This window comes from Rhinopithecus roxellana, chromosome 7 (genome assembly GCF_007565055.1).
Source record: "Rhinopithecus roxellana isolate Shanxi Qingling chromosome 7, ASM756505v1, whole genome shotgun sequence".
Taxonomy (NCBI): Eukaryota; Metazoa; Chordata; class Mammalia; order Primates; family Cercopithecidae; genus Rhinopithecus; species Rhinopithecus roxellana.
Genome location: NC_044555.1, coordinates 137,558,697 through 137,576,254, shown reverse-complemented (window position 1 = coordinate 137,576,254; position 17,558 = coordinate 137,558,697). Strand labels below are relative to the sequence as shown.

Below are 17,558 nucleotides of genomic sequence, written 5' to 3'. Positions count from 1 at the left end.
GAAAGAACATACATCTTCTAAAATGAAAATGACATCAACTTCTGAGACATAAATAACTGTGTGGTCAAATGATATTAGTTATGAAGAATGTGCATTATGTAGAAAACATTGTGTTGAGGACAGAGATGGGGCCTAGTTCTAGAGGTCATTCACCACTAGTAGTCCTCTACATGTCAGGCCTAGCTGCCTTAGAGGCTTAAGAGAACAGAGCACATATTAATATGAAACTAAATAGAAAGATTTCTAAAAAGGGACATAATATGGAATGGCATCCATTCATTCACCACATGCCTTAGACACCTATTCTGTGCCAGGCACTGGGCAGAGTGGGAGGAAAATGTATTGACATGGTGCCTAACTGCGTGGAAATGCATGGACCTCTAGAATTCACCCAGGCAGAAATGGGAGTAGGGGTTGAGAACCGTTTCATGAGGTTCCCTCTCAAACTCTTCAGCACACCATTGTGTCGTTGGTGTTTTGAGAAGCTGGTGACCGAGCCAGAGAACTATGATCATGGGATTCCAGCTTTTAGTTCCTTGTGGCAGCCGTAACAAATTATCACACACTTGTTGGTTTAACCCATTTATCCCTAGTGTTTCACTATTGGAACGCTAAGCTTATAGGAGTTATTTATATTCTACTGCTCAAGGTCATCACCAAGGTCTGATTTTTCACACACAAAAAATCTGCAACTGCTGGCATAAATGGGTCAAAACAATAGAAATGTATTCTCTCATAGTTCTAGAGGCCAGAAATCCTAAATCAAGGCATCAAGAGAGCCACATTCCCCCGAGAGGCTCTGGGGGAAAATCCTTCCTTGCCTCTCCCAGCTTTTGGTGGCCCCAGGCTTCCTTGGCTTTTGGCTGCCTCACTCCCATCTCTGCCTCCATCTTCACATGGCTATCTCCTCTCATGGGTATGTCTCAAACTCCCTCTGCTCTCTCTTATAAGTATGCATGTGATAGCATTTAGGATTTTAAAAATTATCAAGAATTATCCCATCCAAATAATCCAGGATAAACACTCCCTCTCAACGTCCTTCATCACTTTTCCCATATAAGGTAATACTCATTCTTTTCCTACATAAGGTAATATCCACAGGTTCTAGGAAATAATAAGTGAATATATCTTTGGGGCACCATACTTTTAGCGAATCACAAGAGCCTGTGACAAATGACACTGGGCCCACCCCAAAAACTGATAATACTCTCCCTGTCTTAAAGTCAGCTGAGAGGCAGACTTAATTCCATCTACAACCTTAATTCTCCCCTGCCAAGTAACATATTTACAGGTTCTGAGGAATCAGATGAGCATATTTGATAGGTCATTATTCTGCCTAGCACACCATGTAACATAACTGTTATATACCAAATTGTGTCCCCTCTAAAAAATTCGTATGTTTAAGTCCTAACCACTAGTACCTGAGAATGTGACTATATATGGAGATAGGCTCTTTAAAGAGGTAACTAAGGTAAAACAAGGTCATTAGGATGGGCCCTAATCCAGTGTGACAGGGGTCTTTGAACAAAGTGATTAGGACACAAACGCCACACAGAGGGAAGATCAAGAGAAGACACAGGGAGAAGACGGTCATCTACAAGCCAAAGAGAGAGACCTCAGAAGGAACCAGCCCTGCCTACACCTTGATCTTGGACTTCTAGCCTCCAGAACTGGGAGACAATGTATTTCTGTTGTTGAAGTCCCCCAGTCCATGGTACTCTTTTACAGCAGTCACAGGAAACTCAGTACAGTCATCTAACCAAGGAAGCTGTAGGGAAGGGGACAGGGAATGGGAATCTTGGAGCATCTTAAAATTCTGTCTACCACAGGTGACAGTCCCCACCAGACTGTTCAAGCCATTTGGAAGAACTTGTTTAACTTTTCTTGCTTATTCCATTTTCCTGGGCTTTCTATTCATTTCCCACTCAACTTTTTATCTTAATTCTAATTGGTCTGAGGTGAGTTCGGATGGAGGGTGAGTAAAGGATGGAAGAGGACTGGGTCTCTAGCTAGCTGCAGCAGAAATGGTAGAGGAAACAATGCATGGTGCCCTTGGCCTGTCCTACACACAATTCTTATGAAAGAAATGGTAGACATGTGAACAGACTTCATTTTTCACAGCCCCCAGTTTCATTTTCTATTGTGAATATTTTTAAAGCAACAAAATCTGGCTATCCAATGTACATTTTTCTTTAAAATGTATATTTTTATAATTTACACATAGCTGAGAAAATCATATTCTGTTTCTACTCTAATTCATTCTGTTTATGTGCATGTTCACAGGCCAGAGCTAAACATGATAACATTGCAAATAATTGCAGAATCGCAGCAACAGAGCAAGAGAAAGAGAACTGGTGGGTCTTCCCGGACCTGTGTCTGCAGGACACATCAAGAGCATTCTATGAAACCATGCTAAATGGGAAAGCCCTGCCCCCACATCCGTGAAGAGCACATCCAGTTTCCCTGCTGCTTTGCTTATGTGCAAAAAACCACAGATGTGATGGTGAGGGATGGGGTTGGGTGTGGTTGAGAAAGGGGGGTGTGTTTTAGGGCTTCAGAGCAAAATGCAGAGTCCTGGGAATAGAGAGCTACAGATACAGATGGGAGGAAAAAAATCTGATGCCCCTCCAACCATTTTGTTCTTCCTGAGGCAGAGCAGGCAATTTGGCACAGGGGGCGTGTGTGGTTATCTTCCCACTTAGTAGGGGCTGGCCAAACTCTCATGCAACTCTGAGGTCCTAGGGATTCAGTGATGAATAAGACAAAGTGCCTACCTTCCTGCACTTACATCTTAGTGGAAGGAGGTGGCTAATAAAATAATTTCATGCAGTATTAAGTGTTGTGATAGCAATGGGGGTCTCACTGCTTTAGGTTGTCGGGGGAAACCTCTCTGAGGTGGCATGAGCATTGTGACCTGGAGGGTGAGGAAGAGCCAGCTGTGAGAATATCTGGGAAGAGGGTACCAGGCAGAGGGAACAGCTAATGGGACTGAGTATGGGAGGTTCGGTGGACACCAAGAAGTCCAGGAGGCTGGCAAATGGTGAGCAAGTGGGGTGGGAATGAAATGAAGGGAAGTGGCCTGGCTTGTGGGCCACATAGGGAGTCTAAATCTTCCTGAGAGAGATGGGGAGCCATTGGGAGGATTTTGAGCAGAGGCATGGTATGCCTGATCTATTATTTTTAAAGGAAACTTCTGGTTGCTTGTGGCAAAGTGACCGCAGGCGCAAGAAAGGCAGCAGAAACCAATTTGAGGCTCCAGGCGAGGATAAAAGCTGGGCTCCAGGCGAGGGTGTGTCATTTGTAGTATCCCTTCCCTCAGGGCTGCTGGATCCTCTTTTGGAGGAAAAGCATCCCTGGGTTGCCAGGTTGCGAACAAATGTTCTCCTATATTTACCAAACATACACGGAGAGGCACAATTCTAAATCTCCAGTAGTTCTCAATCCAGCTTCATGTTGATCACTGCCTGTTCCAAAAAGCTTTTTTTTTTTTTTTTTTGGAGACAAGAGTATTGCCAGGCTGGAGTGCAGTGGTGTGATCTCAGCTCACTGCAACCTCCACCTTCTGGGTTCAAGTGATTCTCCTGCCACAGCCTCCTGAGTAGCTGGGACTACAGGCACACACCACTGTGCCCAGCTAATTTTTGTATTTTTAGTGGAGATAGGGTTTCACCACGTTGGCCAGGATGGTCTCGAACTCTTGACCGCATGATCTGCTGCCTCGGCCTCCCAAAGTGCTGGGATTACAGGCGTGAGCCACTGCGCCCAGCCCCAAAGAGCCTTCTAGGCCCCTACCCCCAGAGACTCCGATTCAGAAGGTCTGGGTTGGGTTTGGGCAATCAGTTATTTTTAATAAAACCTACAAGGTGATTCCAGCAAACTTTCAGAACCGCTGTCCTGTGGTTTCTGCAATGCCATTACCTGTTTCCTGAGTTCCCTGGACATCTCACAACCTATAAAATTTTTTGATACTGAGATGTCTCAAATGTGTTTGGGAAGGAGATATTAATATTTATTAATAAGAATTAGCTGGAGTCCTCAGAAGCACAGGAAGGAGCTGGAGTGCAATCAACGGGTGATTAGAGGACAGAGGACACAGAACATTAGTCATGAGGGGATGGCATGTGGGCGTCGTCAGGAATTATCTACTCCCACATTTAATTAGCCATAAGTATTTCTCAACTCTCCTTTAGGGGCATTTGAAGCCCACCCCAAATGAAGTATAACTAGCCCTTTACAGCTCAACAACCCTCCCCCCTCCCCCAATCAGTTTGAGCATTTCTGGTTGACATTTACTGCATAAAAACTTATCCTTGACAGCTCTCTATATAATCTACATAGCACAAACAGAGGCCAATGAACAAATTTTTAAAGTGAGCTCTGTACATATGCTATAAAATGAGAAGCAAGCAAACAAATTTTTAAAAACAGAGCGGTTAATAAAACATTAATTGAATCAGGACACATCAAAGTAGCACTACAGACACTTTTTTTAATGACAACAGATGGTAAATTTATACAAATTACAGGCTACAATATAGTGAATACAAAATCCATCCAGATAATGGTTAGAAAAGCATCACTTAACAGAAGTAAATCGGATTTAAGTAGCTAAAGAACTCAAGCCCCCCATTTTGATGATTATACACGGCTTGAAATGCAGCACATCTAAATCCTCCCCCTAGTCAGGGCACTATTCAATACTACAGCATATTCAATGACTCTAGTGATTTAAAGATTCTAACACTTTTAGCATCGACGTCAAGAGACATCTCGTAACAGGTTCACTATGCAAAACTCAAATGAGAATGTGTGAACGTTCTTTGCAAACTGTAAGGTGCTGTGCAGATGTTGTTAGCTATTGCTATTATTACTGTTCAGTGAGATTACACTGAACGTGGGAAAAAGGAAGACTACTCTGTATAACTGACAAATATGACTTATAGAACATCTTAAAAGGAATGCAGATATTACTTTCAAATACACATAGCAACAACACAGGCAAGTAAAGTGTGGCCAGGAGTGATGTCGAGGAATTCCTATTTTAAGGAATATATAAAGGATTAAGCTATTCATAGATTATGTGTAATATTTATCATTAGATTCCCAAAGTCCCTGAAAATAATTTATTTTTAAGGTGACCCTTTCCCCCTGAAAAGGGAAAAAGAAATATTGTCAGGTTACTAATGTGCTGCTTCACCAGCTCTTGTAGAAATTATCTTAAACATAGGAGTAGAGTCTGAATTAACAGTTATACTAATCTGGTGGGTGACACAGAGTGCTTGACAGCAGAGAAACCTGCCACTGACCTCAGACAAGTGACAAATTCTGTGTCAGAGTTGAACCATAAGTTTACAACTTCACTTGGGCATAAACAATAAAAATGAACTTGTCTAGAGATAAGAAATACACACTAGGTACATCTGAAATGCGATTTAAATCCTTTTTATGTACTTTTGGGTTTCATCTTTCTTTGGATATACCCTATTTAACTGATTTTAGTGGTCTCCTTGGGTATTCTAACTGTATACATAAAATTGACATGAAAATGGAAAACAAACGCCAAACAAGTCAATTGGTTGTTTCTTTTGGCAAAGCTGATGACATTTTCATGATGAAAATGTTCTAATTATTAGGCCAGGCACGGTGGCTCATATCTGTAATCCCAGCACTTTGGGAGGCAGGCAGGTGGATCACCTGAGGTCAGGAGTTCGAGACTAGCCTGGCTAACGGGCGAAACCCCATCTCTATTAAAAATACAAAAATTAGCTGGGTGTGGTGGCACGCACCTGTCATCCAAGGTACTCAGGAGACTGAGGCAGGAGAATTGCTTGAACCCAGGAGGCGGAAGTTGCAGTGAGCTGAGATTGCGCACTTGCACTTCAGCCTGGGCATGAAAAGCAAAACTCCGTCTCAAAAAAAAAAAAAGAGAGAGAAAAGAAAATGTTCTAATTATTACAATGTATTTCTGTTAGATTTCCATGAAACATGGGGTTTAATGGCAGGTTTCAATTTTTTTTCCCACTAACAACCCCAAACCAAATTCTACTGTTATATGTACAATGGTACCCATTTGAAAAACTAATGACATCAGATGCATTCTACAGCAGACTTTTCACTTCTCAACACAACTGAGAAAAAGGACTACATTCTCCAGGGCAAAACAGGAGGTGAGAAAGGTAATGTGTTACCGTAAATCGGGTTAAATCAGTAGTTTGGACTGACATTTCAAGTTATATAATTGAGGTTATTCTTACAATCAGTTTTCAAACAATAGGGAACATATTTTTACCTTAAAACATGTATAAGGGCTCAACTGTAGCTTTCCTTTCTATATATCTTGAAGTATACACATTGTGTAAAAGGAAACTAGTGAGATCTTTTGAAAAGTAAATCTATTTGTCAAATACCATATGTTATTTAACATAGTCAAAAACAGCAGCAAACTAGTGAGTTAACAGTTAAAACTCTAGGAATAAACTAACTGCTTTGAAAACAAGCCTGTTTTATTATAATCCTAAATATCAACCCTAGCATTTGATTTTAACCTTCAAACATTTGGCGCTTTTTCCAAGAGGAAATTACAACTGCCTTTGCATGTGCCCCTGGTTTAAATACTTGCAGAAAAATACCCATATATCATTACCTATTCAGCAAATGCCTGAAACCAAACATAAAAATCCAGCACTGGACAGTAACATTTTACAAACAGCATAAGATCCCAAAAGCACAAGAAAAACCTTGGCATTATATAAAAAGAAATTAGGTGGACAATTCTAAATACAACAATACATTTTAATTAGGGACCATCTAGAAATCTACCACACACTACCCTAGACTCAAATGTCATTATACTAAAATTGTAGTCTTTAAGCAAGAATTAAACAGTTCCATAATAATCATACCGATCTTTCACTTTTCTCAACAGTTAAACACGAATGCCTATTTGACTTTTATGACTAATCATCCCTCTATTCCTTTAGTCCAGTTTCACAATACAAAAAATAATAAATGTGAACAAATCGGTAATGGTTTCACATGCTTAAGCAAGAATCCTAAGTATTAGGATTATCAGTAACAGAAAATTTGAATTTTAAGATAATAAAGATAGAATGTGCTTATTTAGAAAATGGCCAATAAGGCCAGGCACGGTGGCTCACGCCTGTAATCCCAGCACTTTGGGAGGTCGAGGCGGGTAGATCACCGGAGGTCATGAGTTCAAGATCAGCCTGGCCAACATGGTGAAACCCCGTCTCTACCAATACAAAAAAAATTAGCCAGGCGTGGTGGCGGGCACCTGTAGTTCCAGCTATTTGGGAGGCTGAGGCGGAGAATCACTTGAACCCAGGAGGCGGCGGTTGCAGTGAGCCGAGATCGCGCCACTGCACTCCAGCCTGGCTGACAGAGCAAAACTGTCTCAAAAAAAAGAAAAAGAAAATGGCCAATAATCACTCATCTGAAAAAATGCAAACAGCTGTCAGGAAAAGCTGGCAGAATTTGAACTTGTAAGCTAAACTTTTAGTGTGTATCAAACTAGCATTAAGAAATGGCTTTCAAAAATGCATACGGGATATAAACGAAAATAGAGGTTATTTTCAGATGGCAACATTATGGGGAATTTTGATTTTTTTTTCCTGTTTGAATATATATTTTTCCAGTTTTCCACAAAGAACATATATTATGATTTTATAATTTAAAAACAAACATTTGGGGGAGTGTTTTTAGATTGCACACAATTAGTACCAAATAACAAGAACACAGACTAAAGATATGAAAATAAAATCAAGGTTTTTTTCCATCAGATAAGCCCAAGGAGAATACTTTTTGGGTGAAAAAAAAATGCTTTCAAGATTGTTTCCACTACTAACATATGCAAAAATGAACATATTTAAATGCAAATTCCTATCATATACACTACAATTTTTAAAAATAGTAGAAAAAACCATTTTAAATGGAGCCTCCTCGAACCTTTTAATTGAAGCCTAGCTTCAATGTTGAATGAGGAAGCAAAGTATCTCATTAAAAAGTTGGTCTGCAAAGCACAAAGCTGGCCTGCAAGGGGACTTGAAGGAAGCAGGCTGAGTGTTTGAGTAGTGAGATCTTTGCTTTGCTCTTTTGATCCTTCAGTAAGCTAAAGTCCTTTTACCTGAATGGATGTAATTTAGCCTAGTTTTCCCATAAAAAAATGTAATGGAAAATTCCTATTGACTAGGGATTACACTTCATGTGAAATTCCTTAGTGACATTCAGATTAATTCCAGTGTCCACAATTTAAGCAACTTTCCATAGGAAATTAAAATCCCAAATCCAAGGACCTGGTATTTTCATGCTAAGGAAAGCATTCCAATGTAAAGTGGAGTTTAATTTGCTTCACTGTGTGCCTCTTAATCTATCCAAAGGAGTAAAAGTCAAAAGCAACCATAAGTCAGAATACTATAAAACACGTTTTGTTGAAAGAAGATAAAATTCTTTCCAGAATATTGTGTAATTAACATATTTATTTGTAACTAATTTAACTTTTCCAAATTCTCATTTGCAAATCAGATTCATACAGTTAAAACTGAATATACAAACCAACACATTAATTAGAAGTATCAAAATTTACACTACTCAAACGTGACTCCTTAAGCCTGACTTTAACATGTTCTTTCAACTTGATTCAAATCAGATGTCCCCCCTCCAGCATTTATCATTTTAAAAAATGAATTTAATGCTATCAAAAGGTGATCTTCACTTTAATCCTGTTTGCCTTCACGCCACTGTCGTGAGCCTTCGTTCCAGGCCACATACACAAAGAGGGCCAGGACCACATGGACGGCGACCACTGCAACAATAGCAGCGTAAAAATAGCTGTCCCTATTGGACATCCCAAGGGCGCCTATCAAGAGAAAAAAAACAGTTTTCATTTTATTGCAAAATTTACCAAAGTACAAAAAAAACAAAGCATCCTAATTTTTATGATATATTTATTTAACTAGTCAGGCAATTAAAAAGTAATACTTTGGGTGGTAATGAATAAGGTATTCACTAAAAGATATGAGTACCTTCTATATATTAAGAACATTATTTTAAACAAAACCATAATTATAAAGACTTCAGGCCGGGCATGGTGGCTCACACCTGTAATCCCAGCACTCTGGGAGGCCGAGGTGGGTGGATCACCTGAGGTCAGGAGTTTGAGACTAGCCTGGCCAACATGGTGAAACCCCGTCTCCACTAAAAATATCAAAAATTAGTCGGGTGTAGTGGCAGGTGCCTGTAATCCCAGGTACTCAGGAGGCTGAGACAGGAGAATCACTTGAACTTGGGAGGTGGAAGTTGCAGTGAGCCAAGATTGCACCATTGCACTCCAGCCTGTGCAACAAGAGTGAAACTCTGTCTCAAAAAAAAAAAGACTTCAACATCAAACACTAGAAGTCCATTCCCCCAAATTCTTCCTCCCATATCAGCCAATTCCTATTCTTTAAAGGGCACTAAGAGAAAGGATTTGCAGGCTATTTCACAGAAAACCATAAGAAAACTGTCAAGCTGAAATAACAAGTTATTTCATAAAGACTCATTATGAGCAATATGATTTTTTGAAAGGCTGAACAAGAAAAAAAAATAAGAATACCCAGTTTACAGATATAGAGGTCATAAAAGCACAGATTCTTAAATCAGGGGAAAACGTCTTGTTTTAATGGGTCTAAGATTACCTTCAAATATATAAGATTTAGTTGTGAAATATAACCCAATAGGAACAGTGATCATTAAAGCTGTGAAGAACAGGAGCGTCTTCAGTGTAGATGCTAATGAGCTTTCATTTCTGGAATAAAGTAAACAAAGAGAAAATCAGAACCTGCACAGCCATATCCAAACGCTCTTATGTCCCTAAAACTATAAACATCCACAAATGAGATGCTATGTAGGAGGAAGATCACAGGCAGAGACTCGTAATCCGAAGATCCTAGAGAACCAGCTGTGGGTAGTGGGAATTTCTTGAGCTGGAACATGAAGATTATACACCACCTTCAGGGACTGTCATTCATATCCAGTGTGAGACAAAGCGTCAGGGCACCTCAGATCGACTGCCAACAAGCTGGGTGAACAAACTAAGTGAAGAAAATCAGTGCCCCTGCCTTTGGAACTAGAGCTTCTACCCAGGGAAGCCATGGTGGACAGTGGCACCAGTGCCCGACCCATGCAGCAACCATGTCCACCAGCACCAGACACCAGACCTGGGAATGCAGTAAGCACCATGGGTGGATCAACGCACCCTCTCTTGCTGGAATCGGAGCTTCCGTCAGGGGAAGCCACCAGCTTGCTGTCCTCCAGCATGAAACAGTAGACCAGGGAACTAAGGAGGCAGACACACCTGTGTGCCCTCCCGCACTGGAATCAGGGCTTTTGCCCAGGGAAGCCACTGTCACACCGGTCCCTGAGCCCATGCAGCAACCCTGACCACCAGCACCAGACACCAGACCAGGGAACTCGGCAGGCACCACGGGTGGATCAGTGTGCCCTCTCCTGCTAGAATCGTAGCTTCCATCTGGGGAAGCTGTCAGCTTCCTCTCCTCCAGCACCAGACAGTGGACCAGCAAACTAACCAGGTGGAGCTGCCACACACCAGCATGCCCTGCCCCACTGGAATCGGAGCTTTGGCCCAGGGAAGCCACTGCCACACCAGTCCCTGAGTCCATGCAGCAACCCTGACCACCAGCACCAGACACCAGACCACAGAAGGAGGTAGGCAGAGTGAATGGACCAGTGCGCCCTCCCCAGCTGGAATAGGAACTTCTGTTATGAGTGAAAAATCGAGCTAGAGGGAATACTTCCAAACATGTTTTAAGAGGCTCGAATCACCTTGATACCTAAGCCAGACAGACACAGCAAGAAAACTATAGGACAACATCATTGATGAACACTGGTGCAAAATTCCTCAATAACATATTTTCAAACCAAATTCAACAATTATCAGGCCAGGTGTGGTGGCTCACATCTGTAATCCCAGCACTTTGGGAGGCCGAGGCAGGCGGATCACTTGAGGCCAGGAGTTCGAGATCAGCCTGGCCAACACGGCAAAACCCAGTCTCTACTAAAAATACAAAAATTGGCTGGGCGTGGTGGCATGTGCCTATAGTCCCCGCTACTTGGGAGGCCGAGGCACGAGAATCCCTTGAACCTGGGAGGCAGAGGTTGCAATGAGCCAAAATCACACTCCAGTCTGGGCAACAGAGCAAGACTCTGTAACAAACAAACAAACAAAACCAATACAACATCCTGGCTAACACGGTGAAACCCCGTCTGTACTAAAAATACAAAAATTAGCTGGGTGTGGTGGCGGGCGCCTGTAGTCCCAGCTACTCGGGAGGCCGAGGCAGAAGAATGGCGTGAACCCGGGAAGCAGAGCTTGCAGTAAGCCGAGATCACGCCACTGCACACCAGCCTGGGCAATACAGCGAGACTCCATCTAAAAAAAAATAAATAAATAAAAAATAAAAATAAAACCAATACATCAAAAAGATTATATATTATGATCAAGTAGGATCATCTCAGTTGATGCAGAAAGAGCACTTGACAAACTTCCGCATCCTTTTTACTGAGCTGAAAAAGAAATCAAGAAAACAATCTCATTTATAATAGCATTAAAAAAAATACTTAGGGGCCAGGCTCAGTGGCTCATGCCTATAATCCCAGCACTTTGGGAAGGCTGAGGTTTGAGGCCAGGAGTTTGACACAAGCCTAGGTAACATAGCAAAAACCTACCTCTACAAAAAAATTTTTTTATAATTCGCTGGGCGTGGTGGCACGTGCCTGTAATCTCAGCTACTCAAGAGGCTGAAGTAGGAGGACTGTTTGAGCCCCAGAGGTCAAGGCTGCAGTGAGCAGTGATTGGGGCACTTTACTCCGGCCTGGGTGACAGAGCAAGACTCTATTTAAAAAAAAAAAAAAAGAAAGAAAGAAAGAAACTTAGGAATAAATTTAACCAAGAAGATGAGTGACTTGTACACTGAAAAGTATAAAACACTGATGAAAGAAATTGAAGATGACACAAATAAATGTAAAGATATCCTGTGTTCATGGATTGGAAGAATTAATACTGTTGAAATGTCCACAGTACCCAAAGCAACATACAGATATAACATAATCTCTATCAAAATTCCAGTAGCATTCTTCATTAAAATAGAAAAACAATCCTAAAATTCATCATACAGAACCACAAAAAGCCCCAAAGAGCCAAAGTAACACTGAAAAAGTTGTAAGCGTCACACTTTCTGATTTAAAATATTACAGTTATACTAATCAAAACAATATGGTATTGGCATAAAAACAAACATATAACAATGAAACAGAATAGAGCCCAGAAATAAATCCAAACATATATGGCCAACTAACCTTCGACAGCGGTGTTAAGAGGAACACAATGGGGAAAGGATAGTCTCTTCAATAAATGGTACTGGGAAAACAGGATTTCTACATGCAAAGAACAAAACTGGACTCTTAAACCATAAACAAAAATCAACTCAAAATGGATAAAATAACTAAAACACAAAGATATAAAGTTTTAAGACATAAAAGTTTTAAGACATAAAAGAACACAGAGGGAAAGGTTCCTTAACATTGGCCTCAGAAATGATTTTTTGGATATCACACCAAAAGCTCAGGCTACAAAAGAAAAAATAAATAAAGGGGCTTGCATCAAACTAAAAAGCTTCTGTACCACAAAGGAAACAATCAACAAAATGAAAAGGCAGCTTACAGACTAGGAAAACATATTTGCAAACCACCTATCTGATAAGGGGTTAATATCCCAAAATTTATAAAGAACTCTTACAACTCAGCAGAAAAACCACCTGATTAAAATATAGACAACAGCTAGACAGACATTTCTCCAAATACATAAAAATAGCCGAGAGATAAACAAAAATGTGCTCAACATCACTAAATCATCAGGGAAATGCAAATCAACACCACTATGAGATATAACCTCACACTTCTAAGGACAGCTATTATCAAAAAGGCAAGTGATAACAAATGTTTGTAAAAGTGTGGAGAAAAAGAAACCCTAGTACATTATGATGGAAATGTAGATTGGTATAATTTTATGGAAAACAGTTCCTAAAGAAATTAAAAATAGAACTACCACACAGCCCCGTAATCTTATCTTCTGGAATATAACCAAAGGAGATGAAATCACTACCTCGTAAAAATATCTGCACTTCCATGTTCACTGCAGCATTATTCACAATAGCCAAGATTTGAAAACAACCTAAGCGTATGTAGACAGACAAAATAAAGAAACCGTAGTGTATACATAGAAGGGAATATTTTATTCAGCCTTAAAAAAGGACATCTACCATTTGCCACAACATGGATGGACCTGGAAGACATTATTTTAAGTAAAATAAGCCAAACACAGAAAGACAAATACTACATGAGCTCACTTACATGTGGAATCTTTAAAAAAAAAAAAAAAAAAGTCAACTACACAGGGACAGAGAATAAAACAGTAGTTACCATGGGGGTGGGGGTGGGAGGCTGAAGGGGAGGAAATAGGGAGATGTACATCAAAGGACACAAAGCAGTAGATATATGGATTAACAAGTCTAGATATCTAACGTACAAGAGGACTACAGGCAATAAAGTTGCATGGTATTAGGGACTTTCGTAAATAAGATTTTAGCTGCCTCTGGTCACACACACACAAAAGTATGTGAGATGACAGATATACTAATCTGCTTCACCATAGTAATCATTTTACTATATGTATGCCATAACATCATGTTGTGAACCTCAAATACACACAATGAAATTTATTTTAAAATAACCTGAACAAAAGACCCACAAAAACATTGAGTAAAATATATATTAAATATAACCTCATGCCTATTTCTTGATCACATGCTCTGCACATGTGGGAGAAATTAAATGTTTATTGCTGTTAAAAAAAGTTCTAATATTTTATTTTGGTACTTAAATGGATCATCTAACAGGCCTCATTTTGATTACTGAGCTATATAACTCTCATTTAATATACATAAGCTCCCTTAAACTGTTTCCTACTAGTAAATATTTAGAGGAATTTATTGTGTAATCCTCATGAAGAATATGAGTGTCTGCAGTGCAGAATCTACAAAATATACAAAGAGTCACTAATTGGCCAATTCTTTTGTGGACCCTAAAAAAAGCACTTGACTTTGGTGTTTCTATGGTGAGTAAAGAAGTATGTTTTAGGAATCCAACTTTCAGATTATCTAACTTGTTAACGGAAAAGAAAGGAAGTGTTAACTGATTGTTTTGTTCTTTACATGACCTCTCTTGAGTATCTAATATCTGGCCTGGCTTTTACAACGTTTATTACTGAAAAGATGATGTAACACCATAAAAATGTTTTAAAATAAACAAAATCACTTATAATCCCACCACCCAAATATAACCTTTCTACATGTTAATTTCTAGCCCCCACACAATCTATACACAGCATACCTTAATAATTTATAGCTAATTCCTTCTCACTTCTCTCTTTACCTCAAACTTCAAAAATGTGACTACTTTTCTGTGTTGTGACCTCACTAATATGGGACTAAGCATTAAGCCAAAATGTACATACAAACTTTTGAAAACTAGCAAACTTCCTCTACTGTTTATAGGACATTTTCTCCTTGGCTTCCAGCCACAAAGGCTGTTGGTTTTGCTGACACAAGCCACCTTGGGTAAAATCAGTGGCTTATTCCAAGACAAAGCAACTAATGCTATTCAATTGCTTTATCCTATGTATCTTTGGGTGTTACTGAGCAGAGATTTGTTGGAAATGAGGAATGAGAAAGGCTGGAATTAAAGTTGTCCTCACATAAAGGAAAACGTTCAGGATGAACCTTACTCTGCCTCCATTTATAACACCACCTAGTTTTCCCACTTCATACAAACTTCTGCAGCCAACATTGAGCAGACAGAGCCTACCACATTCCCTTCTGTAGCAAGTAAGACAACAGGAATTCTTTCTTCCACAGCCAAAATTTCACTGCAAATTCCATTAGGAAACCAGAATCAGTCTAGAAGGACTATGCTCTAAGTGTATCTAATAAAAATATGTTAGTATTCTCATAAATAAATAATTTTTAAAAATCCCACACTGAGGCTGGATAAAGAAAATGTGGTACATATACACCATGGAACACTATGCAGCCATAAAAAAGAATGAGATCATGTCCTTTGCAGCAACATGACTGGAGCTGGAGGCCATTATCCTAAGCAAATTAAGACAGGAAAAGAAAACCAAATACTGCATGTTCCCATAAATGGGAACTAAACAACAAGAACAGATGGACACTAGGAGAGGAACAACAGACACTGGGGCCTACTTGAGAGTGCAGGCTGGGAGGAGGGAGAGGATCAGAAAAAATGCCTATCGGGTACTACGCTTATTACCTGGGTGACAAAATTACCTGTACACCAAGCCCCTGTGACATGCAGTTTCCCTATATAAACCTGCGCATGTACCCATGAACCTAAAATAAAAGTTAAAAAAAAAAAACCCACAATGACCCTGTCGGAAAGAGAAAGCATCACAGCGCTCCAAAGATCGTGGGCTTTGGAGTCAGTGAGCTTGAGCTTGCTCAAACGTTAGCTTCAATTACTTTGTCGCCTAATTCTCTAATCACTCATCCTCAGTTTCAAGTCACTTACCCTCAATTGCAACCTCTTCAAAATTGGGAAATCAAGCAGTCAGATAAATTAAGAATTCAGATAATGTATCTAAAGCACGTGAAATGAGCCTGGTATACAGTAGGTCTTAACGAATGGTAGCTAACTCCCTCACCACTACCTTGCCTACTGAGGTGGGCCAGAACCACCTGCTCTCTCATACATCCCTTCAACTCAGCCACCAGCCTCTATCTTACTGATTCCCCAAGTGAAGCAGTTCCACACCAGGGGAACTATTCCCTTCTACTCCTTCATTCCTACGGCAAACATTTATTAAGCCCCGACTATGCAGGCCCCCTAGGGAACACGGAGATGAAGGAGACCGCGTTCCTGTCTCAGAAGGCTGACCCTGCGGTAATGAAAGAGACTGCAATATAGACGATACCGAGAGGAAGTGCTAGGATAGAAGCATGAGCTGAAGGCCCACTGACCTATTCCCCATGACCCCGGATCCCTTGCTCCAGAGCGAAAGGTCGGGACCGGGCGTTTAGACATCTCAGGCCCCACCTGCTTTCCCCGCCCCGCTCCCTGCGACCAGGTCCCCGGAGTCCAGACCTCACGCCCACCCATTCAGCTAGGGCCTTCCCTCAGGCCCTGCTGCATGCTGCGGCCAGTCCGCCTCGCGGTCCTGGCCCCGCTCAGGGCTACCTGAACTCAGGAGGCTGCAGTGCGTTCAGCGCCGCTTTATCCGGGCGCTCCATGGTGTAGCCGTGCCGGCACAGGCGCTCGGCGGCCGAGCTGGGCTCGACGGCCGCGCTCAGTAAGCTCCGCGGGTGAACGGTCTAGGCGGTTCGCACCGGAAGTAGTGGTTCGCGCCGGAAGTGCCGGTTCGCGCCGGAAGTGTCGGTTCGCGCCGGAAGTGTCGGTTCGCGCCGGGCGGCGGGCCACAGTACGCAGGCGCGGCGCGGCGCGGCGACGCAGGGCTGTGGCAGGCGCGGGCGCGGGCGCCGGCGGATACTGGGCGGGCGCACACATGACTTACCGGCAGTGGCTCCGCGCCGTGCGCCCTGCCAGGAGGGGCCTGTGCTCGAGGAGCAGGCCTGGCGAGTAGCCCAGCCACTCCACGTTGAGCCGGGACTTGCCGCGCAGCATGGTCCTCCTGGGCGGGCGGCAGCTACGCCGCCCCCTGAGCTCGGGCGAACACTTGACCTCGTCTGCGTCCCGGTCGCCGAGCTGGGGGCGGCAAGGAGACCCAAGCAGATGAGCCGCAAGGAGGGACTACCAGCCAGAGGGCTGTGGTGCTAGGCAACTGAGCGTATTCCGCCGACGACAACACAAAAAAGCAATGCGCATTATTTCGCCACTACTTGAGCAAATAAATGCCTCATTAATTACTGCCCACAGTAGTAGGAAGTCCAGCCCTTGGCAGCTGGGAGGAGTTAAACACTCACCCGAGTCCGTAAAACTAGAGAATGTCAGAGTTCAAAGAGCTCTTGCTGAGAGTGACTGTTCCAGACTCGATGCCAGTGACCCCCAACTTCCACTTAAAAGTTAAAAACATATTTTGCAGCTGCTCAGAAAGCCGCCAATGAGACAACAGGGACTCAAATAGTAAGAACAGATGGGCCTCCCGGGGCTGCGCAACCCGAGAGAGGTGAAAACGAAAGGGTGGGTAAGCCTGGAGTCAGGCTTGACAAAATTAGGTTGCCACTGGCTGCTAATAAGAGGACAGCCCTTACATGGTCAGCGCCTGGAAAGGGCCGCTGACCACACAGCTATTTTCTGCATCACATGGATTCAAAGACCACATCTGAAATCATGACTAAACCAGCAGCTTAGAGTGGTGGAAAGGGCAATGGACTGGGCAGCAGGAAGTCCGGGTTTTAGTTCAAACTGAATAATCCCCCTCTAGGGCTGAGTGTGCTGGCTCACGCCTG

At 42.0% G+C, this 17,558-nt stretch overlaps 1 protein-coding gene across 2 annotated transcripts; it reads right to left on the bottom strand.

Moving 5' to 3' along the window:
- Positions 1-4,469: 4,469 nt before the first annotated feature.
- VMA21 (vacuolar ATPase assembly factor VMA21) lies at positions 4,470-17,284 on the bottom strand. Of its 2 annotated transcripts, XM_030934247.1 has the most exons (4): positions 17,073-17,284; positions 16,664-16,854; positions 9,693-9,802; positions 4,470-8,875 (listed from the first exon to the last, which is right to left on the bottom strand). In XM_030934247.1, exons 2-4 carry the CDS (start codon positions 16,771-16,773, stop codon positions 8,733-8,735), a joined length of 363 nt encoding a protein of 120 aa, XP_030790107.1. In that variant the 5' UTR covers positions 16,774-16,854; positions 17,073-17,284; the 3' UTR covers positions 4,470-8,732. The 2 variants fall into 2 exon arrangements, with proteins under 2 accessions (XP_030790107.1, XP_010356870.1); XM_010358568.2 differs by lacking the exons at positions 16,664-16,854; positions 17,073-17,284 and adding an exon at positions 16,330-16,628.
- Positions 17,285-17,558: the final 274 nt, after the last annotated feature.